The 26,165-nt window shown below is 44.6% G+C and overlaps 1 protein-coding gene and 1 pseudogene across 1 annotated transcript in view; one reads left to right on the forward strand and one right to left on the reverse strand.

The window, feature by feature from the left end:
- The window catches only part of LOC142579661 (cytochrome P450 4V2-like), a 175,604-nt gene that overhangs the window by 107,873 nt on the left and 41,566 nt on the right, over window positions 1-26,165 (forward strand). The window contains exons 4-6 of the mRNA XM_075690091.1: window positions 16,665-16,852; window positions 18,218-18,287; window positions 25,024-25,150. Coding sequence (XP_075546206.1) covers window positions 16,665-16,852; window positions 18,218-18,287; window positions 25,024-25,150 — 385 coding nt within the window. The remainder of the gene's footprint in view (window positions 1-16,664; window positions 16,853-18,217; window positions 18,288-25,023; window positions 25,151-26,165) is intronic.
- Window positions 400-578, reverse strand: LOC142567909 (U2 spliceosomal RNA; annotated as a pseudogene).

The raw sequence follows: 26,165 nt of genomic DNA on the forward strand, positions 1-26,165 counted from the left end.
GCGCTTGGAGCTGGCGTCTCAACAGCGTGCTGGCCACGTGTGCAGAAGGAGCACGTAAACACACCCCAACAAAATGGCTCCAAAGCATGCGTTCAATGTCGGGGACACCCAGGCCCGACAGAAGCGTCGCGCGGCACAGAAGCCTCTTCGCTACGCAGGGAAACGTGATGCAGACCGCGAATGTGTGCATACAATGTATACGGATAATTGTAAAATTAATTGAATTACACACAGCCCCATAATTCAATTAACGTTTAGCACTTCTGCCACGTTAATCAAAACAAGCAGCATACAAAGCTTAAATTACCTCGAAATCCACAGTGCGTAGGATCCGCCAAATTCTTACAGTGAAGCATGTTTATGGCTAAGGTACCGTGCGTTCTTGTTCTGCGTGGGCAAAAACCGTGGGCCGATCCCGGGGAGGGTGCGATACCGGGCCGACTACGGCGGAGGTGAAGCAGGTATCAAGAACTCCGGCAACTTGCAAAAATAAACTTCGCATCTTCGGTCCAAATAAAACCCGTATCAGATATTAAGCTGATAAGAAGAGATACTGCACTTTGACCCGAGTCAGCCATGTGTGCGTTCGCACCGCCCCCTCTTTGTCGCAGTTCCAAGCGCTTGCGCATCTACTTCCCTTTCCTTCCGCTGTGCCGTGGTGGTGGTCCCGTCGAAACGTCCCGTGTGTCGAGTTTCTTCCGGCTCCTCGGCGCGGCGGTGCCGTCATCCACAGAGTGGAATGGATAACGATTTTTTTATGCTGAGTCTATTTTTTGGCTTTGAAAATTTTGCTGCCGCCCGTGTTGAGCAGGATGCCCCGGGCGCGCAGCAGCAGCAGTAGGTGGCAACAAACACACCCACCGCTGCGGAGTCTTCTTCTCGCTCATCGACGCATCTGCTCTCGCCTTTGGCCACTTGCTCACGCAACAAAATTGATGGTGTGCGGCAGCGCCCATTGTTCGCAGACCTCGCGCTTGCCGCGTGGTGGCCGCATCTCACTCAGCTATTTGGAGCACGCGCTCTGGAACGCTATCCAACGTTTCGTGAACAGATTCTGACACTCGCGCAACAGTTTGAGAGAGGCGATTAAGTAATTTTTAGATGTGCCGCGGAGAAGGGAGCGGCTTACGTATAAGGAAACAAACGCCTGTCTCTCTTTAGGGTAATATAGAAATGTAAACCAATTAGAGCAGCGACGTTGACGAGAGAGATGCTGCCACAACCACAGTCAGAAATTCCTGCAACCTCCGTCAAATGCCGTCACTGCAGTGCGTATACGTACGGCATCCAGCGTTCCAAACCTCCTCTGGACTTTTCCCGGCAGAGTATTTCGAGCTCCGCCAAGACTGAGACGCACGAGCGAAAGGAGAGGTCGAGGAGGAGAGGCACCAACGGCTGCCGAGGGGCTTTCATTCGCATTTGTTTTTATTTATTTTTATTTCATTTCATTCATTTTTACTTTGTACTGAGTATGCATGTGATCTCGAGCTGTGACTTATTCGTTTTTTTTTTTCAATCCGGCGCTTAGGTGTGGGATAACATCATCCACCATTTCAGTCGTTTTCATCTTTACGTGTTAATGGGTATTTTTGAGTAACTTTTGTCACTCATGGTGCCTTAGTTCATATATAAGGAATATGTAGTGGCGGTAGGCACGTGCTACCAACACCTCTGACTGATCCCCAAGTTGCATCTATCGTATCACCCTGCCTCATACGTATCAACTTTCAGCGGTGAAAAAAATAGCTGACTGGACAAGCAAGAGTTAGAAAGGCCGAATAAAATCTGGACAATGCACGTTAAAGAACCCCAGGTGGTCGAAATTTCCGGAGTGCCCCACTACGGCGTGCATCATAATCAGAAAATGGTGTTGGCACGTAAAACCACATAATTTAATTTTTTTTTAATCTGGACAAACATTACACTCCCCACCTGGGGCCTAAGTTTCAAAGCTTTTCTTTCATCGATGTATACATACATCACTGGCTGCCCGTCTTCGCTAAAGATATGTTCGCTGTCGCGATTGGTAGGCATTTGTTTTCAGGACTCGCGCTGGCGTACGAGCTGCTTCTTGAGTATACAGGCCTTGGGCCGGCTTCCTTGAACGATAACTCCAGAGTTTCTGGCACAAACAAGCGCGTTTTTGTAAGGGTTTGCGACTGCTTGTCGCTATCTCATTCATCGTCCAAAACACGGACAAACAGCGAACGATAATGATCGCGCCGCTTAAGGCCGATCTATGGTCGAGCCGCACGCTGGACAGCCCGCCTCCCGGTCATGCGAAAAACTGCAGACGTCGCATACGAGTGCACAAATTTCGATTTACATTGCATGTACGGGCCCAGTGTAAACCGTAATTTGTGCACCATTGTGGCACATGCGCAGTTTTTCGCACGACCGCACGCGTGCGGCAGGCGGACGGTACGGCGTTAGGCTCGAGCGTAAAATCGACCCTTACCGAGGCCCTTGAGGCGCCTTTCGCACGGCAGGTGGGCTTCGTTGACCGTCGTTGAGACACTAAATTCGACGATGATGCCACGGCGTGCCACAGCGGCTACAGCACCCGTCCGTGTCAAATGCGTAGCTTTCCTAAGTTTGCACGTTATTCACGTCGCGCGAAAGTACTTTGCTCCACTCTTCCAGATTCTGCTACCTAATAACCGGAATCCAATGTCCGCATTCACAAAAAGAGTTCCTGCGGTGTAACTACTCGCATAGGAACAGATTCCAGCCAATCGTCAAGTTGGGTTATTACCGAATGTGGCCTGCCAGTGGCACTCATCCCTCGCACACGAAGAGTTTAGTGAAGTGGGCCCCGGAATAACAAAGCTTTCATTGGCCAGCCTTTTTCGTTAATAATGCGTTCGTTTGGTTAGCGGCTGTTGTTACGAAATGCTCTATCGTATAAGAACTGGGGCCGAAATCGCATAGCTTCTCGTTTGTAGTAACTGTTTGCCATTGGCCGGCCGCCTTCGCTATTATGTTCATCAAGCTGCCCTGGCACCCGCTGTAATGAGCAGTGGTTCTAGCGCATGGACGTGCTTTTTCTTTCTTTCTTATTATTTTTTTTTTACGAATACGGGCCCAGCTTTGTAAACACGGACTCGGTTGGCGCCGAGCGCGACAGGCGTTCAGATATCGTTATCATGCCCCGCTTCTCCATCGGTGAAGCTCCCGAAATCGTAGGTGTAGGTTGTGCCTGTTTGTTTCGACATTTCGAGGAAAGCAGGGCTAAAATAGGGGACGAAAACCGAGGCAGCGCCCCTGTCGTCTGTCTATCACTCTTGAGTGTCGTGTTACAGCGCCTGCCTTACACATCAAGGAATCGCAGTTATTGGCGGGCCAAGCTCTTGCGTATATACATCACATCATGAGAGCGTTTCCTAGAGGAATCCAAGTGAGAGTGATTGTATTGAATTTTTCTCTTCTTCTCAGTAGCTTATGGGTCTGTCTCCCACGCGCAACACGTCTTCTACAAGTTCTCAACTACGAAACGCGAAGTCATCAAGCTTAGTCTGCCCTCTATCTCTTTTACTTCCCCTCCCCACGTGCAAGGTAGCAAACTGGACAGTCTACTTAACCTCTCTACCATTCATTCATTCATTCATTCATTCATTTTCTCTCTCTCACCAAGCTGCTAGTCAGTAGTACTGTGCCAACAAACGCGAAAAGACTTAAAGGGTAATGGGACGCACAAGACCAGGACGACACGCAAGCTTGTTTGAGTCTCGTTTTCTCAGCCATTTCCAGAAATTTCAAGCCGATGTAAATAATATACGGCAAAGGTGTACATTCTTTGGCTGACTCGTTGCTTCCCCGCCTCCTACTCTGGTATTATGGACATTTAGATGGAACTTTACCTTCTACCATCACGCGGCGCGTCTTGAGCTGTAAAATTCCAATTTCTCAAGATGACTCAAGCATCAATTACCGCATGTCTTGCGGTAATTAAGAGAAACAAGGAAAATGCAGAAATCAGAAGCGACGCAGTACAGGAAGATATAGGGCGGGCGTCCTCCAAAACGTGGGATACCCGGAGCAAAATCTGATTCGAAAGATGAAGTACGCACGAAAAAAGATGAGCGGCTAGGTAAGGCTAGGTTAGGTTATTTGACAATTTCAGATACGCTAATGTAGCGGAAAACCGTAAAAAGCTCTTAAAAGGAAGCTTTAGCTCGGCCCAACTCCGATGCGACCTATTCAAATGCATGTAAAACGCAAAAACGCTTTTCTGAAAGAACCCCTTGACAGATTTTAATGAAATGTGTTGCACTTGAAAGAGAAAGTTAAATTATAGTGACTGTTTGAAGCGTAATTTCGATTTAGAGCCTGAACTTTGTTAAAAAGATTTTCAAAAATACGAAAGTTTGAAAAATATAGAAGCAGGAAGTTTACAAGTTTATAGCTCTGCATCAAGAACAGATATCGCGGTGTTCTATAAACGGCATTCATCAGATCATTCAGAGCGGACAAATTCGATATGTAAATTTATATCTTATTTGAATTTGTTACGTTGTGCACAAGGGTTCTGCAAAAGCTGTATTTCCATATTACTGAAATTTTTCAGATTAGTGTGCAACATATTACTTTTGTCCGCTTTAAATGTACTATCACACGCAATTCACAGAATTGTGCTATCACTTTTTCTTGCTATGTTACAAATTAGTAAGCTTGATAGTTTCGTTTTCTGAAATTTTTGCCACTCTTTAACGAAAAGTTGACTACCTGAATCAAAATTTGGGAGCCAACAGTCACTAGATTTAAAATTTTTCTTTTAAATGCAACAAACCTTGCCATATTTGGTGCGGTGGTTGTCGAGAAAAAACGAATTCTCCCTTTGCATGTATTTATATAGGAGCACTCGAGCTAAAGCTTCCTCTTAAACGGAAAGCCGGAATAAATGCAGAAACAATATACTGGATAGGCGGAATGGAGAGGAAGCCAACTGTTGTGCCTTGAAATGTAACGATTGCATTGGATAACGACACCCATGGCTGGAACTGATACTGCTTTAATCCGCCATTGCTGCGCTTACAGGGTTGCGAACTGCGTACATAGATTCGGTTAGATAGAGCGGGTATGTAACAGCATTCACGCTACGTAGTTGCAAACTGGCTCTGGATACTTGGCTAGATATAGCAATAGAGACACTACACTAACCAGCGAAATATATTTAATAATAAAGAATATACTCCGAAGGGAAAAGCTTTATAATTCAAGGGGCAGTTTCCTATTGTTCTAACCGCGATCAGGGTGTCTAAGAACGCGGTGTTCGAGAAGAACATTTTCAGAGGACGATTCGTGCATAGCGTGTGGAAATTGAGCAGAAACAGTTCAGCATGCTCGTCTATGCTGTAGCAGTATCCATCGAGTGATAAATGTTGAAGTAGCTGGCCTGCCCGGGCGCCTTCGGCTTTTAGGACCAATGGGGAAAACGTAAACTAATCTGGGACATGGGAGCTATAGCAAGAGACGGCTGGAATCTTGGTGACGCAAAGCAATGGTAAGCATGTAACGAAGAAAACATTCTCTTTTAATTAAAGTAACAACGTTTTTTGCAACTGTTTAAATATTTACACACCAGTAACGTTAGAAGAATAAACTTGGGGGCTGGTGCCAACACGCCGTTAAAAGGAAATGTTGTTGTTGTTGTTGTTGTTGTTGTCCTGAGTGGCCGTGGCACATACCCACAGTGGGGGATTGGCCAAGAATCGGGCGGTTTAATTAGGTGCCTAAATAATAATGATAACAAGGGAGTTAACAATTTGGGCGTGTGAGTTGAAAAGTAAACGTTTTGTGTTTGGAGAAAAAGGAAATAATCAGATGAAAACCGGGTATAAGATAATATTAATATTAACAATAATAGTTAATAAAAGATAAGAAATAAAAGAAAGCTATGCTCATAATCCTCCTCCTGCTCCTCCTCCTCATCATGATTGAACTCTGTGGCTAATAATGAAACTAACAATTTCAGCGCACAATATTCTTATTAGCGATTTTGATATCTGTTTATTAAAACCACTCACCCACGACCACGACTCACACAAGGTGGAATGTATGTGTTTCCGGTCGCTAAAAACAGCGCCTTTAGTATGTGCAGCTAGAATATATTTTTGTGTACAATTTTGAATGCTTGTCACAGTCTTTCAGTTATGCGCGAAAAATGGCGCCTCCCATAGGAAGCGTGTCAATTTCCACCTCACAGTCGTTATAGGGCTACTGGTTGTTCACAACCATAATTCATCGACTTGTGGTGCCAAAAAATTATCCCCTTTCTCAATTTTGCTGATGCTTTGCCATAGTGTGTCCCCTTTAAGATGGCATGGAATTTCTGTAGCTCTATGGTAGTGCGTAAGCACCTCGTAAGCATCTCCGAATAAAGGACGCTGCCGCCAAAGCACGGTTTCTTGAACCCCGCACTACACAGTAAACATTTAACACCCGTAAGTGTGTAAATCAGTTTGTCGCCAGACGGACACCCTAAGGGTGCTGTTGCCTACACCCTACAGTTGGGGTGCAATTATAGCGCCCCAGAGGAAGAGTGTCCAGCAAAATAAATTTAGGGTGTAAGGGTGCTAGTCCACATTAAAAACCATCTATGTGGCTGTCGGAAGAGGGTACACCCTTTTATTTCTGGCGTGCATGGAAGGCAGGTTCGGCAGTACACGCCTTCAATTACTACTATGTACAGCGATCCACGCGTAACTCTCGTGTGTGCCAGAAGGTTCAAGTTCGGCTACCAAACGCACCGTCAAACAGCCGGTCTTGAATCTTCAATGGGCATACACAACACCTATACGTGTGGATCACATTACACATCAGTAATTCATGGTGCATATTGCAAAACCCGTCTTCGCTGCACAAATACAACCTAGCAAATTTGACACTTTTGAGCATGTATATCAGCACCAACTGTTATCACGATTTTCAGATCTGTATAACATGCAACACAGGCTGGTAAGACATGCTGCATTTTCACGAAAAATGTAAATGTATTTATTGCATGCTACAATACAGAGTACAAGATATACATAAATCACATGAAATCTAAGCATGCACAATCACGAAACACATTTGTAAGTATAACATGTACATTGCCAACAAACCTACTTAAAATATATGTATTGATCATATCTGTTCTTATTAGAGAAGAAACTATGTATAGCAGCACTGAAAGAGCCTGAGTTGACCTCGCTGTGTTTTGGGCCACCATCAAGTGATAAATTTTCAATATTAAGCTCCAATGAACGAAAACTCAAGTTTTGATGCCTTGAAAATAAAAGAAGAGACATTGCAAAGGTCAATTAGAGAAGTAAATGCTGAGCAAACGCACAAGAAACACACCTGTTATTTTGTACACCACTGTCATGGCAAAGCATTGCGAAAAGTTTGGAAAGTCGATGTAAGGCATACCTCGTCAACATTTTTGAGATTGAAACAATATTTTCCAAGCATAGACGTGCTTTAAATAAGGTTTAAGCCAGGAGCATTATTGCTTATTTTCTCTTTCCGACAAGATTACTTGAGCACAAAGAATATGTAGAATTTTTTAGTGCCTAAATAGTTGTTTTTTCTTTTGTGAAACGAGAGTTCACTGGGATAAAAGTGCTGTGTAGCAGATTTTCTATTTACAATGCCGGTTTCTTTAAATTTTTGTTTCGTAACCAGAAGGCACTGGTATGTTATACAATATGAAGTTTGAAAATGCGTTCTTTTCTTAATATAATACGAAAGACTGAATATTCCACATTTACTACTGTCTAGGTGCAAAGTGCAGTATCAATGGAGGCCTGATAAAAACAAACCACTGTTCATTAAACTATTTTGCTGAGCACAAAAGGTGGACAGTGTTTTAAAATACATTGTAAATTTCTAAATCATTTGCACTTAGATGCGCTAATGCAAGATTAGGGCTTGCTGTAGCATATGAGTATGCAAATGAGCAAATATGGTTCATTAAATAAGTCATACTCTGGTTACTAAAAACACAGGCACAGGCAGTCATGTTAAATATCACACTTTTATCATTTGCCAGCAAGAAATGGTTGTATCAAACAGTATAAATATTCTGAACAGTGTATATTAATTGATTCAAAATTAGAAAAGATGGTACACATTTGAGCTGCAAAACTGCAATTTAAGCAGCAAGAGGCATTTAGCTTTCAAAAAGAAAAAAATACTGTTCACGTTTAACCACGAGATGCAGGGACGCCATTCTCTGAGCATCTTGACCAATAAATGCAGCGCATGTCATCGCTGGAATCTTGCCTCCTGCATTAGCAAAATAAGAAGGGAATCATGAGAGTTCCGTCTGTGCAATTACTCATGTACACTGCGGAAAATTTTATAAGGCAACAAACTCCTGAAAACAACAATCTAATTATTGTGACCAGGCGCATTGCACAACTTACGTAACTGGGCAAGACAAGTGAAAGGTAGGAGAAATTGCTATTATGCAAATTTAGGAATAGCACGTTACCGTGAGCACTAAACCACTATTTCATTGTGAATACAACATGGCACATACAACAGCAAAAGCAAATAAATTTACAGTAGCCTTTTCACCATAGAAAATAAGAGTGAATAAAATTTATAGAAATTACCACTGCATCTCTCAACAGCAGATAATTGTCCAGGAGCGTGTATGTTACCTTAGTATAAAATTGACATTATGAAATCTACAATATATCTGTGCATTACACTTTATAAGTACTGAAGCTGAGAACATTATGGGATATGGCACATTAAGACTGAGATACACAAACCATGAAAAAAATAATTGTTTTACACAACATTATTACACTAGGAGACAAAGAGTACTGTTTTACAGAGAGTGCACACAAATGAAAATGAGGAATACCCCACTGGCATTCTCATTTAATACATGCATCCAGCCCAACGATCTCCAAACAGTTTATTAAGCCCTTTCTGTACCCTAAAATTTATTGTGTATTTCTTATTTACTAATTTAGTAAGAATTGGCATTTCGGCATACTCTCCTGGAAAATTTAGCATGTGTTGTCAACTACTTTACTTAGAGCACACCCCCTTCTTTCAATGGTTTTGCCAGTTTGTGATGTTATTGGGGCCGGATCACTCCAGAAAAGGGGAGAAGCAGCTCGCGAAAGCACAAACACACATCGGACTTGTATTGACGTACACGACACAGATAACGGCACACACACGTGACAATTTCCCAGAATGCCTCATAGGCGACATGCACTATCTCTATGGATCGGTGGATTATGATTGGCCTACAGTTCCGGCGGAAGCGTGTGTCGCCTTGTCTGAGACCTCGTGGAACTAATGCTGGCCAGCGGGGTCGGACAGCAGTGTCGGCCGGCGGGTCGGACAGCCGTGTAGGACGTCCGGGTCGGACAGCCGTGTAGGACGTCCGGGACGGACGGCTGGGTCGGACAGCCGGGACGGATGGCAGGGTCGGACAGCCGGGTTGGACAGCCGGGTTGGACGGCAGGGTCGGACAGCCGGGTAGGACAGCCGGGTAGGACGGCAGGGTCGGACAGCCGGGTAGGACGGCAGGGTCAGGCCGCCTCGCGGGGCTCAGGTAGCCGGCCGCAGTCACCGGGTCGCGTCCACAGCTGGCGGGGTAGCCCTGTGGCCGCTCACCCGAACGCTCGACCGCCCCGGTTCAGGACCGCCTGCCCTCCTGGACCAGTGCCCAGCGGAAGAGCGGGGCGAGGTACCCTCCCAGCGGGCGACAGTGTTGCTTCGGGTGTGGCGTATTGGCGCGGGCGGCGATAGCTCCTACGGGCCAGACGCCCAGCGAGGAAGCTGTTTTCCGTCGACCGCCGAACCTCGCGCACTGCTCACGCCACGGGCCACACTCTCGCGCCACGCTTTTTGAGGCGCCACTGCCGACGCTCCCAAGTCGGCGTCGATGATGATGATGACTCTTGCGGGTATTTGCCAAGATTCGTCCTCTTCGCCCCCGCACGGCGCACTGTCTTCGTATGTCTGTTTCGCACTCCCGCATACCACATATTATAACAGCTTGACAATACGCTGACAAGTAGTATTTCCTGATTTAAACTTATGAGCCTTCCTCATGCTCCCAATTTCTACTTCATGCTCTAAACTGTGATGTGCCTCCTACGCAGTTTATGTTGGTCTGCGACTGTTTACATGGTCCTTTCTGTAGCGTCTCAACTAGAGCCTGAAATTTCTTGTATCCTAAAACAATCATGTTTACCGCACAAAACATGCTGCATAGTTATCCTTCACTGGGTTCACTGGGAGGGGGGATTGTATATAAGTGTTCAGATATTCGAAGAACCACCGAGCCACAACCATTTCTCATCCTGTGTTGCCACTACCCGCATGAATCGCTAGGGTGGTAAATTGGCTACCTGTCCGTTCTCGCTTAAAAGTACATTTTGCCACGTTGGAAAATGACCACAAACATTGCATTTGATTTAATGAGTGCTCCTGTGCAATTTTTTTCTCGTCTACTAATGAATACGTTCAACATAGTCAAGTTGTCTGAAAACTGTCTAACCCCAACCAATACTATGTGTAGTTTCAAAATTATGAAACATTCATATTCAAGACTTGTCCCAAATTAAGCATGAGACAGATTTTCATGATGCAAATGAGGAAAGGTTGCGCTTAGAGACAATGATAGTCCTGCTATTTGCTGCAAAACTGTGTGAAATGAAATATGTTTGCAATTTTCATGACCAGCTAGCTCAGCACAAGCAAAAGGCGCATGGCCTGCTGCAACGTTTTTTAACGCCCATGAGAGGTCCTGGTTTCTTCTAATTTTTTCAAGTCCCTTGCAGTCTAGATTGCAATCCGGCGCATTTTGATATTGTATTCAAAAGAAAAACAGCTCAAATTTTAAGGTTTTGAGATTTATATGGGAATAAATTAAAGGTAGAAGAGTGTAATGCAATAAGCAAATAAAAAGCTCATTGCAGGCAGTAAACAAATATTCCTTTCTTGCAGATAAATTGGTAGCAGGAAGGGGATACGAAATTAGCACTGAATGCACAATGAAGAATGTGATGCTGCAATGCCCTATTCTGTGAATATTCTTACATAAAGAAAATCGTCATTATATACTTTGGATCAGCAGTCATACCTACAGTATGCACTGTACCATCGGCAATATTTAAAACCACACACAACTGTACATGATATCAAGCATAGACGGCCAAGGAGCTTCAAAGTTTGAAATTATAACTTGACTTATTGTATTACACTACACACCTATATCTACTTGCAATATTGTCTTCACAACTGCGTCCAAGACATCAACCATCTGTCCGAAGGCGAACGCAAGTGGATCGCTCTTTATGGAGGGCGCCAAGGCTGGGCATAGGTAAACTGCTGCTATCACCTGCATGGTCTGCGAGAAGCGAAGCTTTAAGTTTAAGATAAACAAATGCTATTAGAACAAAAGACAAGCTAATTGGCAATGCGCCTCGTTTTGGTTTGCACGAGAAAAGCCAAAATATGAACTTTGTGCTGCTTACTGAAAAAGAAGCAAGCCTCATTCCAGATGTTGCAGTCATGCATTAAGATTGTCACACAGCTGCATGTTTGTATGCTCATATGCTGCGGTTGCCACTGCACCAGCATGCTTTGCATAGTGAATTCTTTCAAGTTAAATGGATTACTGTGTTTTCTTGCCAATCCTTGGCAAACAACACCAGCAATGAAGTAGCTCACTTACACACATACTCCCTCTTTAGGAGCGAATTTACACACACACACACACACACACACACACACAAGCCTCTACCACATGAGCAGCTTCCCCCGCTTGACACACACGCACTTTTTTATCCTTTGACACTCCTACTGCTAAGGCATAAGAAAGCCTTTGCATGACCAACCCCAAACTCCTCAACCTACACTTCCAGCTTAAACACTTTGTCGAGAGCCAGGGCAAGCCTTCTAGCTTCCACAGTGCTCCAAACTGTAGTTACGAATTTCGATAGGGCTATAAGCGACAGCTCTAGAAGGGCATACAAACTACCCAGAGAGACCTAAAGCTTGTATATGATACCACGAAAGCACAATACTTCAAATTTTCAAAATTCAATAAAGCTTCTGAAGCCAACTGCTATATACGTAGAACGTCTCGAATGACCTACCATTCACAATTTCAGCAGTTGTCTATATCAACGGAAATGTAGGCTAATCCACGTCTTTGAGATCAGAATTAGTGTACTGGCGAAGCACGCTACCAGATTTCTTTATTTATGCTCTGGATGTAACGTTCCTTTCACAGTAACAATCAAGGATATGGATTCATCAGGGCAGAGGAGGGAAAAAGGAGGGAGCGTATACCTGACGCCTTCCCAGTGGTCCTCCCCAGAAACGATGCCTCATACAGCAGTTGTCCAGGGTGGCTTGAAACCAAACTCGGCTTTCAGGCAGGAACACTCGCTGTACCAAATTGGAAGGGTTTTATTGCGAGTAAAACTCTACCGACCTTATGCAATACATACGTACGCACACAAAATGCACTCGCACGCACACACACGCGCACTGTCAAAGCGCAGACACAAAAGCGCGCACGCGCAGATTGATAAACACAAACAAGCACACATACATGCAGGCAGACACGCTAACACGTGCACGCACACACTGCGGCCCACACAGAAACATGCTCGCACACGCACGCATACACAAACACGCTCACAAAACACGTACGCACTAGACACATGCAAGCACGACGGCCCATTCAAACCGGCATGTACGCGCGCGCACGCACACACATGGACACACACAAACAAAGCGAGCCGAGCGCGCGCGCGCGCACACACACACACACACACACACACACACACACACACACACACACACACACACACACACACACACAAAGAGAGCCGAGCGCGAGCGAGCTCACAGACACACGCACAAAGCCGGCCTAAAATATGCTGAAGGCGTCCGGCAAGCAGCAACAGCCGCACGCGACCACAACAGTGATAACCAATACCGCGCCGATTCTTTCGAAAGGTGGCAAAGCGAGTCGTCCTTTTTCTACGCGACGCAGAAGTGGTCGACCACATTTCACTTAAGTGCGAACGACCGTATTACAAGAAGCCGCGCTGAACACACAAGAGAATCACACCTATGAACGTTCAAGCGCTGAGAAACAAAGCGGAAGTATGCAGGCGCACCACGCCCGATGCAGGTTTGACAAGCATTAGTCACACGGGACGCAATCGAGGTAGTTAACTTGCCCTACTAGGAGCGCAGCTGCTCTTACTCTTTGATTGGTGAATTATGCTACGAGATCACAGTGAGATACCTCTAAAGCGAACAATAACACGTAACCCACCAAACAAATACCAAATAAACGGGCACTTGCCTGAATATTTCCATTATGGCAGTACTACCGACCGCCGACACTGGGCACGTTGCAACTGCTTGTTTCAGCCTCCGTGGATCCATCTTCCAGTGCGTACGAACGCTGTGCTTTGAAGTGGGGCAGAAGTAATACACAAAGCACGGGCCACATCTTTTTCTACACCGCGCACAAAACTAATCACACGCTTAAAATTATTTCGCACAGCGCCAGACACAAACACAGGCGAAAACGAGACAATGCATTTCATGCAGCAAAATCAGCGAATGCAATGATGGCGTAGTTTTCGCCTTCCCGTCCTGCCGCGCACCTAGTGGTCTGTGACGGTACAGCGTCGTCCCGTCACTTCCAGTCGCTTTTCATTGTGGGCAAGGGATGGCCGCGCCGAAGTCAGTCGAACTATATATATATATATATATATATATATATATATATATATATATATATATATGCTGCTACCCGTTTATTCTGACAGGTTTGCTTGCTCGCATGGCCGCCTGTGTGCTGCTCTTTCGTAGTGGTCTCTAACTAGAGCGGTGAGTGGGTAGTGCTACTACGTTTCCTGCCGAACATTTTTTTCGTGGGAGGGGGGGGCGCGGTCTGTGCTGCATCATTGAGGGTACAGTGCACAAATCATGACCGTGAACGAGACGTTCCGCGCTCTTCTGCTGGTGCGATTAGATTACTTGCTGCGTCCGAACGAAGCAACCTTGCGAGGTTACAGCGTAGTTTCAGCGAGATCGTGGCTCGATAAAGATGCTCACATCTTGGTCGTGCGACAGCAACGCGTAAGCATGCATGAGGAGACTGAAGACTGCGTTTGTAAGAGCGTATGCTGTGGATAAGCAATTACAACTTTGACGATACCAGCCCTTAATATATAGGCTGAGCCTTACAAACTGCGTCTGAGGATGCGCTTAGAAAGCAGATCAGTAGCTTAGTAAACTTCTTAATAAATTAGGCAAGGTAGGTGGAAATTCGGGTTTGAGAACTTCCAACGTGATCTCGCCGCTATAAACGTCTTCTTTATTGCTTCACCAGGCAAATTGTATGTTGATATTGTACAGCAGAGGCTCGTCTAACAGCACGTCCCTGTTTGATCAGCAATGTATCCAAACAGCTTCTTTAATTTCGCCACTTTTTGTTGGGCTAATAAGGGCACCGAAATATTCGTGCAGAATTGTGCAAGTTGCTCGCGTGTTTTCGCTCTGCTACTGCAGTTTTTCTAGAAGTGTTTCATTGCATGATAATATTACTGTGAGCACAGAATATAATGATAATTAAATTGTGAGAGGGCGTACTTTTTCTGGATGATACATTTTTGGAGTGGCCGTCATGCCGGTAACATCAGGATCCTTGAAAAAAATCGACAGTCACTTAGGAATGCGAAAACTTAATGACTTCACGGATGTACACTTGCAACTGTCACGTGACCGTGATAGGTTAGTTCATACATTGTCACGTGTCGTTCACAATTCTACCTTAATCTACCGTAATCCACCTTGCTATAGTTTGTACGAACCTTAATTCAATTTATTCCACCCTAATTCACATTATTTCACATGAATTACCCATAATTGCTCATAATTAACGTTGTTCTATTTACTACTTTCTGTGTGACTACTGACGTCATACAAGACGGTGATGACGTCACATTTTATTTATTTATTATACATACTTTCAAGGCCTAATAGGCACAACAGAAAGAAGTAGCGAAAATATACAATATTTGCAGCGCAGGGCAAGAATATAAAATCATACTGTAAGACACTTTGAACAGCAATCTTGAATTAGTGGTGTCCCAAATTGAGACTGTGGAGGCGGGAAGGCTATTCCATTCAGTGGCTGTTCTTGGCAAAAAGGAAGAATGGCACATCAATTTTGTGTTGATTGTCGATGCGAGACGAGAACTTGGTGTGGTGAAAAGATTTCCTTTAAGAGAAGAGTTAAAGTAGCATATTCTATGAAAAAGGCAGAGACGAAAGTACTTGCGACGCAACCAAAGGTCAGGTAGACCTAGTGTTCTTTTCATGGACGTGACGCTAGAATGACGTGAATAATTTGAGAGAATAAAACGGGCGGTGCGGTTCTGAATGCTTTCAATGGAAATGGCAAGATTGGCATGAGCAAGGTCCCATGTGGATCGTTGTTGCGGAGAACTCCAGCTTTTCTACCTGAAAGGACATAAAATGCCTTTGCATTTAAAATGCAATACGTAAACACATTGCTGAATGCGCGGACGTGTACACGTTACCCAGATTTATGCATCAATGCGTTCAACACCCGTGAGTCGTTGATTTAACACCCTTCTTCGAGCAAAGTCACACCTTATGTGTGGTATACGCCCTTAGGATAGGGTGTTTTGGCTGAAAAGGGTGCTGAAAAAGTGTAGACATGGGTGTAAATACAAAAAACACCCGTTTTAGCACCCATAAGGTCGTTAAAATGTTTAATCTGTAGCTTTGAGGGAACCAGTTGTGTTGGAACCAACGGAGGTGTGACTGCTTTTATATATTCAATGAACAAGGCGCCGTCCAGCGCAAGCCATCTATTTTCACGTGTATTCCTCATGCGAATGAGCGCAGTATACAGCTGAGTATAGGGCACTGGTTTGGGCGAGTGATCCATGCATGATGGCAACTTTTGTGCACAAACTAGGACACAATAACACGTGAATGCACAAACGCTAGCGCCTGTGTGTCTGTGTCAGGCACGTGTTATAGTCTCCTAGTCTGTTGCGCAAAATCAGCCATCTTAGATTGCAGAATACAGGCTCTGCTACATCTTGCGCGTAGTCAAAACTGCAAATCACTGAACAGAGCAGGTGGTGGCGGTAGCACTACAACAGGCGAGGCTAGCCTGGCAGACTGGACCAGCAATATTCTCGGCCTGAGAGTCTCTTTCGCTGCCACGACGATCTGCCACCATAAGTTCAGACTCTAGCAGAAATGTTAGAAAAAGTCTTTCAACGGTTAATTTGTATGTGGCCATCGCTGAAAATGAAGCTGGTCAAGCGGCGTATTGTTTTTCTTTACATTAGTCGCACATTCTCTTGATAATTTCTTCTTTCTCCTCCAGCAGTCATCAAGCATCATGTCCGGCCTGGTGCCATATCTTTGTTGTTATTGTTGTTCACCTTAGAGGCTGTGGCGCATACCCATAGTGGGGGAATGGCTATGAATCAGGTGGTTAAATTAAGCGGGTAAAAACAATCAGCGTGCCTTATAACACCTTCTTCTTCTTCTTGCATTTTTCTTTCGTGCACAGCCCCAGCACAGATAGATAGGAAGATACTACACATTTTTTTCTTTTACCTTTGCAGTTCCGGCTCCAAGTGGAAGTCGCGGCGGAAGATGCTGACGCCCGCGTTCCACTTTCGAATACTCGAAGACTTCCTGCCTATCATGAACGAGCAAGGAGAGATCTTCGCGCAGGCGCTGCAGCACCAGACACATTGTGTAATCGACATCACCAAGTTCGTCACTGCCTGCACTCTCGACATTATTTGCGGTACGCTCGCCGTGAGCAAGAAATATTTGTGAAAAAAAAAACGGAAGTGTAGAGAATGGCTGATGTGTCTGCGTGGATGGGAGGTGTACTGAAACGAGGATATATATTCCTGCTCGTTTAACCGGTAGGCTAGAACAAGTTTAACTGGTAGGATGGAACAGGCATGCCGCCACCATGGTGAACTAAACAAGGCGTATTCCTGCTGTGTAGCACGCACTTTCATTATAAGGTTCAAATGCCAGACTCCCCAAAGTACTTGACGTGTAACGTTCCAGTGAAGTTATGTAATTTGCGCCTAAAGCCGTTATGTATACTCCTTGTATAGAACGCTCATGAATGCCGCTTCGATGTATTCGCCATAACCTGCGTCCTGAGAAGTAGTAGTTAAAACGTCTTTATACCGAAGGTATGACCACAAGGCCGGCGAGGGGATTGAGTAAAAATATTGCCAGGTTCATCTGTTAACAGCAGGCGCCGGCCTTCCAAGATGTAAGAGCGTGCGATACGAAGTGTCATTCAGCCGTGTTTGCAGGCCGATTTGATCTTGCATGCTGACTTTAGCTCGAGCGGCGTGACGACGCCCGATGGTTGCGGTAGCTGAGCGAGTCCACAGCAAGTGTGGTATGTCCACGGGCTCATTATCGTGATGGCAGAGGGGGCAGCTAACTCTAGATTTGTAGCGTTCACCGATACTGCTGTTTCGCTTGTTTCACTTTCCCGTGACGCGATTTGTTATGGCAACACTCAAACGAGCTACGTGACAATTTCGGCCTGTTTAGAGGCGCTTTTGGCGGCAATCTGGTGTTAACAAAGCATTTTAGGTTGTTTTCAATGTGAATGGCTTGTTAGAGTTGGATGTATGCGTGTGTTCTTTTTGTGGGCGTTGTTTCATCTTTCACTCAACATCCACAGTATCACGCCAGGCCTGCGGCCAGGTTTCTCTAGTTTTCATAAACGACCATCGCGCGCTCTCTCTCTCTTAGCGAGAATATAGTCTCGAATTGAAGCAAGTAACGAAAATAGACTGAACTGAAACTGAAACTGAAATTCCTCGAAATAAGAGGAGTGGTTCAATGTGAAATCAGTATGACGGCCTCTACAGCGTTCCCCCGTTTCAGTGGTGAATGGTTATTTCGACCTTTCTACCGTGGTACTCTGCCGCATTTGTGTTTCATATGCATGAAGCCTTTCCGCCACGAGCTAATTTTCTGTCACTGTTTAGTCATCCTATTTGGGCAGCTTCTCTCGCTTTCAAGGTAAACATGTCCGCTGGGCGTGTGCTCGCTGCATCCGCATTCTCGGGTAAATATTCTAACTTGCGCTCCTCCTAATGCGTCGCTTCACGTTCATGCGACTCTTTCCCAGAGACTGCCATGGGAGTCAAGGTGAACGCGCAGACGAACCCGACCTCTACGTACGTGAGCAACATCTACAGGTGAGATGCCACTCTTCCTGGGAGATGCTCGCGGTGCTAAAATTCTGCACAGCTGATGAGCGGGAAAGGGCTGCCGATGTCCGTCGCTTTTCGGAAATATGAAAATGTGTGTAGACAGCTTAGAGAGCGTATAGTTTGACGAACGCCAAAGAGAGGGCGCCATTGACTTTAACGCCATTGCATGCCTTTATTTTTTGTACGGATCCTCAATGCCTCAGTAATCACAAGCTGAAAGACGCAACGAGCGTCTTTTGATAACAGTTTAAGGTATAGGCGAACATAGCGAGCGTGTATTTCGCAGTGTGGCATGGTGCAGAGAAAAAAAGTATGTGCTGACACAAACGGGTATTTGTAGACGAAATACCAACCATTGAATGTACGAGCCCATTTGATGCGCGTACATGGTCTTTGAGTTGGTGAAGTTTGTAATGAACATCAATTCGATAGCATAAATGAACGGTTATCCACCATAGAGGAACTGGTTCTATTAAAACTAATTACCGATCATTAAAAAGTTATTTTTAGCTCCTAGGTGCATGCGTTGCGGGCAGTTACGATCGAGCGTGAGTAATCTATGAATGATAGGCTGGCCTTTCGTACGTTTTCATGTTGCCGCACTGCCACTCTGCCATGTTGCTTTAGGTTCTGATATGCTCATTGTAAGGAAGTCACAGGAAGACACGCCTAGTCAGAGCTCACAAGTGCACGTAACCATTGTGGAACGTGCCAGCAGTCATGATGATAAACTGAGAAGTTTTCATCCGTAGTCATAAAATAACCGTAAGCAAGGACAATACTCTAGAACTAGACAAGAAAAGCGCCGTCTTATCTACTCCACTTTCTTATAGTCGCTGTTTACGCAATTTTGGTGTCTAAATATGAACTTACTAGTCCAGCAGGGTGCGCTAAAATTATCTGGTAAAGTAAACATACTTTCCAGGTTACGTTATTGAAAGTACAGCAATTAAATAGTTTTGTTCCCCTCTAAACAAAGTTCGCTCAGAGCACGTGAAGCACTGCAGGAAACAAAAAAAAGAAGTGCGGTTTCACCAAAGCACAAGACGCGGAAATCGCTTCAGGAGAAAGTTTTCGAGAGAGAATTTCCGTCAGGAAGTCCAGAGTGAGAAAACAGTTTGCGTTTCGGTAATCATTTCGCTGCGAAAATCTGCACAAGCTATAAAAACAGCCTGTGTACAGGATTTCTCACCACTTCTTAGAACCACCAAGTGTTAGAAACAGAGGTGGTCGAATATCTACTTTATCCAATATGAATGGAATACGAATGGCAAGTTTCGAATACCGAATAGAATATCGAATAGTCGAAGCCTGAGGCATATATTTACAGAAGGATTATTTATTGCGGAATATTTAGGTACCGCGCCTGTACGGACTAGTGCGAGTAAGACGGCTAGCTATCAGAAACAAAGGATCAGTTTTAAACCCAAGATCACTGTCACAATGAAAGATTGCACGAATAGCTTCTCAACAAAATTGGAGGCTGGTAGCAAACACGTTTTCCCAGTAAGAATGGATGCTGTATAACTACCATTCCAAAGACGTTACATAAATGGTTCCCGAAAAAGGATAAAAAGTTGTGGAAAGCGAAAAAAAGGCAAGGCTGCTTGTGTTCTGTAGACATGTCAAAAGGTTCGTTGAAAATAAAGCATCACAGGTTGCCCCGTAAAAGATAAAGCTGCTACATGACAGCGCCACTAAAGCCGCCAGCCTCTCGTTTAATTACATATAAGAAAAGGGGGCTAAATGATTATAGACTGCATGAGAACCTTAACGATAGACTACAACAAAAATCACAGGTTGACATGCAGGCTTCTGCCAAAAAACTGAAAACAAAGTTTGCATTGCCCATTTTGTTTCTCGTTTCTGCATTGCTTCGAAACGTTGCTTTTAAATACTTTGTTTAGCCAGACGGCGAACAGTGACCAGATTTCAACTTTCGGTTTTTGCGAAATATTTGGTTGCTTTGAGATATTCGAAAATGCCGATTAGTTCATTTTCGAGTACGAATACGGATAGTTAATCTGTATTATTCGATTAGTATTCGAAACTTCGAATATTCGCCCACCCTTAGTTAGAAACAATCGAATCTAACTACCATGGAAACGACCATACGATCAAAAGGTATTGATAGAATGTAACCCTCAGGATCTGTCCACTTGTACTGAATTATTATGCTCAATTGGTATTCACACGACGGTTTTGTCCTGAGGAACATCGGCGTCACGTCAGGAAGAAATGACGATTATTTTTGCGGCTCTATTTTTAACCCTAGCTGCACGAATTTAGAATGAATGTAAGTATTAGAAGACGAACTTATCTGGATGCGCATCATAGTTCAGTGAACACATCCTAAACTATAACCAGTGGTGGTCTAACTGCGCCATTTGCGCAAGTTTATTACAATTCCATTTGCCTGCGCCTGGCTGCGCCCACTGAAGTGCCATATGGGCCGACTGCGCAAAAGTGCGGTATTCTCGCGTTTTCACGGCAATGCAATGCTTTCAGTAGGCTTATGCAACTACAGTCAACTACCGACTTTCCGGGCGCCCGATAATTAGGATGCCTTCACGGCACCACCACGGTGCCCCATATAGTCAGCGTGTAAGAACATCTGAAATTGCGGACGCAAAAACCCTTCACCTTCCGATTTTCCGGACTTTTAGCCATGACCGCAGGTTCGAAACGGCAATGATCGAAGCCACCACATCCGCCATTTTGATTATCTCGCTGCCTAGAACAGGCGCTGTCGCACGCAGATCCGCTGGCAGCCGTATAGCCACCACCGTGGCAACGCGAGGCCTAGCTACTTCGACGTTGGCTACGAAGCATCTTGCTGTTCGGTGCCGTGTTTTCCATTAAAACAATTCGCTGATGTTGGCAATGGTGCCGACTCCGCCTTTGTAATCTTGCCAATGGCTTCGAGCCTCGCAAATCACGGCGCATAGCATAATGTTGGTTCCAGGAAGTCAGCTTTGTCTCAATGACTGTTCTTATAAGGTGAAGCATACAAAAAGTATTGTGGTGATGCATACCAAGAGGGGGAAGAATCAATTGTCAGGGGACAGAATATGTATTGCTTAATTATGCACGCGAGCACCCACCGTTTCCTGTCACAGTACAAGCACCGATACGCCTAATAACTGTACTCGCAGGCCTTGAGAGCTATTTCGGGTGTGCTTGTGGCGATTTGAGCCCCTGATCAAGGGCAGTAAAAGGCATGAATTCGTTTTTTTAGGACTGCCTGAATTCTTGGACATTTTCGCGGCCCCTAGGGAGTCCGAAAAATCAGAAGTTGGCAGTGCTCAAGTACACGAATCAACTTGTGAACATTCAAATAATTCAATTCGCGACTCGATTATCTAGTACTCTATATTTCGTATATTTGGTGAATTACTTGGCTGAGGCCGATGCACTGCACTCAGCGCTACCACGGCGCTCAGTTGGTTTCGGGCAAAATGAAATTTAATTGTCGAATTTTTAAGTCGCAAAACCACAATCTGATTATGAAGCACGCCTTCCTTGTTACAAAGGTCGTCCGGGTCGTTAACTGCAATCGAATCAATTCCCATACCCGACGCTGACAGAGGGACAGGCGACGAAAGCAGCGTCTACATGCGAAGATATAGGACCGATTAGCCACTTGAAGGCACGCAGATCATATCGCATACGCGTGTTCATACACGCAGATTCACGCGTTTGCACATGCAAACGACCGCTGCAAACGTCCTTGTCCGTTAGGTCTAATCGGTAGGGCTTGGAAAGGTGGGTCGGGTATCGGCGACAAAAGTTGCGGTTTTAGGCCGAATTGATTCGTATCTATTCGCAGAGGCCACATGACACATGGGAAGCCGAAAAACCGCCTCATAACAAAAGAAAGTGTGAGTGGATGGTGAGAACGTTGTCCTCCAACGCCATGCACCAGCTTTGCGACACGCCATTCGGAGGCATCTCGATCATCTTAGAGCCGTTCATAGATGCATAGTCTCTTGTCGAGCATCTAACGTTGTTATTGGGCGTATTATACATTTTGTCTAGGGCGGTAAAGCATATCAAAGCAGATATGTCATTTGAAATGCACGTAAGACATTTGCCATCACTTTTTGTCTTGTGCATGAGGGCGCAAATTGTTCTAGCTCATTAGCAATTTTTATGTATCTTGCACCTAGGCGCATGTTTCTGTTCTCGTTAGCCTAAAACATTTTTTTATTGTTTACGAAATTAGGTTCCTTGCCTACCCAAATAAAGATGTTTGCAACATGCCATGCATGGTATACCGTCCGTGGGAAGGCGTGCTTAATTGGTTGCTGTTGGCTCTGTGTCTTGCTTTACTGTTGAGCAGCGCTAACTGATTCCACAATGATAACAAGCTTCACCAAATGGCTACAGATTAGTGCCGCACTGCTACAAGTGTTCCAAAAAGACAAATTTTTCTGCTGCAAAACTGCACCAAAATGCTGCTGTGGCTGCTACTAAACTGCTCGTGAAAGACATTTTTCCTGCTCCAAAAAGTGCTCCAAATCCTAAACTTGCTGGACCATCACTGCATAACGTTTTGCTTTTAAAAACCTAAACATCAGCGCTTAAAGGTCGATACGCCGCAAATGTTACAGCTGTACAGAAAATAACATCGGTGTTTTTACATGCGATGATAACCGACGGAGCCCCTTTTGCATGTCGCTTTCATCCCACGAACACATTACTTTTCTCGCTGACGATGTTCCAACGGTGAGCGCCATCTGTGCCACATACGGCCCAGCATATTTTGAGGCTGTACTGTTGACAAGAGACCATAAAGAAATAGTGATACTGAAGGTATCAATTCAAGGCGTCTAATATATCCTCGTATTTCTAAAAAAAGTGTCACTGCTACCGTTCATCTGAGCTTGTCCATGCCAAGTTCTCATTCATACCTATTCGTGTGTAAACGATCGAATAACAGTCGATTTAATCAAAGATGGTGAGAATAGTATGCTTGAAAAGCTTGCGGTCTTTTATGTGCAATGCCTCACGACTTCAACTGTACCAGAGAGCTGAGAGAATGCTAACGTTATACTAATCCGTAAGAAGGGGAAAAGCAATCCATTGAAAAATTTTAAGTGTATTAGCTTGCTTTCAGCATTGTATAAAATATTCACCAAGGTAATTTCCAATACACTCAGGCAAGGTTTGACTTTCATAACACTTGAATAACTAAGAGAACTTGCTGGCTTCAGGAAGGGTATTCTAGAATAGATAACATCCATGTCATCAACCAGGCATTTCATAAACCTGCAGAGTACAACCAACCTCTCTCCATGTCCTTCATAAGTCATGAAAAGGCATTTGAGTCAAAGAGACACCATCATTCATGTAGGCATTAAGTAATCAATGAGTACAGGAAGCATACGTGGATATCTTGGCAAATATCTACACAGAATCCACAGCTACCTTAATTCTTCCTCAAGACAAGTGGAAACATCCCTGTCAAGAAAGCGGTCAGGCAAGGAGACAAAATCTCTCCAGTGCTATTCACTGCATGCTTGGAAGAAGTATTCAAGCTATTAGACAGGAAATCTATCAGCTATTAGACTGAGTGAGGATCAAAAGTTAATATCTCTAGAACCTTCGGTTTGCAGATGACATTTTCCTGTTCAGCAACACTGGGGATGAATTGCAACAAATGATTGGGGACCTTAACTGAGAAAGCGTAAGAGTAGGGTTGAAGATTAATATGCAGAAGACAAAGGTAGTGTTGAACCTTGGCAAGGAAACAAGAATTCATGATCGCCAGTCAACCTCTAGAATCTGTGCAGGAGTACGTTTATCTAGGTCGATACTCACAGGAGACCCTGATCATGAGAAGGAAATTTACAGAAGAATAAGAAAGGGTTGGAGTGCGTACAACACGCATTACCAAATCCTAACTGGGAGCTTGCCACTGCAGCTGAAAAGAAAAGCGTACAATCATTGCATTTTAGTGGTACCAACATATGGGGGGCAGAAAGTTGGAGGTTAACAAAGAAGCTTGAGAACAGGTTAAGGACCGTGCAAAGAGCGATGGAATGAAAAATGTAAGAGACAGTAAGAAAGCGGCCATGTAATGCATAAGGCCATGTAATGCGTAAGGCAGTCAACCTACGGACCATTAGCATTATGGAATGGGTGCCAGGGCAAGGGAAGCTCAGTCGAGAACTGCAGTACATTAGGTGAGGTTATGAAATTAGGAAATTTGTAGCTGCAACTCGAACTCATCTAACGTAAGGCAGGGGAATTTCGAGATCGCTGGTATAGGCCTTCGTCCTGCAGTGGACATAAATATAGGCTGATGATGATGATAATGGAAGGCCAGTACGCTGCATGCGCCAGAATTCGACGTGGAAGCTGGACAAAAATGTGCCTTGTGGCTCAGCGTTTCTACCACTATTAAGTGGTAGGAACGTCGTGGCGCATTGAGCATTCCTTAGAGTGAGTGATGATCCTTTGCGTGAATATGGCTTATCACATAGCTAGGTCAGTAAACAATACCAGCAGTTGAAATACGCTACACAGGCACATTTGTGAGGGCTGTTGCAGGCTGAAGAAGCTTCTCTCGAGATCACTGGCTACGTGGGCCTCATCTCATGCGAGCAACAGTGCGGTGTTAGCCACACCGATGATTCTTGTTAAACGGGGGCCATGGTAGTGTGTGCCCTAGGTTTCAACTGGCACCTTTCGTGTCGCATGGTGGCGCCACCTGCAGAGTGGGCAGCAACTTCATCAACCGTGCCGTGCGGCCGTGGCTGTGGCTGGACTCTCTTTACCGGCTAACGAGGAACGGACGTCTCTACCACCACGACATAAGCGCCATCCACACATTCACCAAAAAGGTAGGCGTGCTCCTTCCTCCGGTGCGGCGCACGCTCGGTCAAACCACAAACAGTTTCGTCAATGATCCGATGAATTCTGCAATTCTTGCACCCTAAAACAATATTATCGAGGTTAGAATTCAGATTCGGCAGGCCACTTTGACAATTGTGCAAAACGTTTCTGCCGATGTAACGTGCCACGTTCACATGGACATTCGTCACTTCCTTTTCAAGATCGTGAACTGCAGGGAGGATTGACGTTTCTGAGACCCAATTTGTGAAAGAGTAATTTCAGTCGTCTAGTTTTATCACCTGTTGCAATGAAGGGGAGGTAAAGGAGGCAGATTAGAAGGCAGGTAGGTTGATAGAAAAAAGAGGTTGCACCGAAATAAATATTGTTATTTCTTTGCGAAGAAACGCTGCTTTTAATCTTTGGTTTCTCTTCAATTTGATGATAGAACTAATCAGTGCATTCTAAAAGGTGTGTTTGAGTGATAACGGTATTGCCTCCCTCCTGTCACTTTCCCTCTGTTGATAAGTAATTACATGCTGGCAACATCGATGCAGAAGCCTTTATGAGCACTGCAAGAGTGCTTGGATGCATGGTGTACCTTAGATTACAACCAATAGTTTGCACTAGCGTACGTGCCATTTGTGAGGCGATAATTAGAATGTTCTTTATAAAAGAGGCGCTACCTCCATGCAGAACGACAATGCACAATGGTGTAGCCGTGTTAGTGAACAAAAGACTTCCTGTTTCGTGGCATTCTGAGAATGTCAATGGCGCAAAGTAGCAGTGCTTTGTTAACTTGTATGCTTTATTTCGCATGTTATTTTGAAAGCGTTAAGTTCTAGCGTCTTTTAGGTTCGTATTAAAATATTGCACACAGAGGTGTAGTGGCAAGTGGCATGGTTACAGTTTAAATTATCTGCCTTTTTATGCGTTTTACAGCAAGAGCGCAAATATTTCACCACGAAAGAAGAGAAAGAAAACTAAAACGTTTGTTACGCAAGATAGAAAGCTAGAAATTGTTCT

The sequence above is a fragment of the Dermacentor variabilis genome, chromosome 1 (assembly GCF_050947875.1).
Source record: "Dermacentor variabilis isolate Ectoservices chromosome 1, ASM5094787v1, whole genome shotgun sequence".
Lineage (NCBI taxonomy): Eukaryota > Metazoa > Arthropoda > Arachnida > Ixodida > Ixodidae > Dermacentor > Dermacentor variabilis.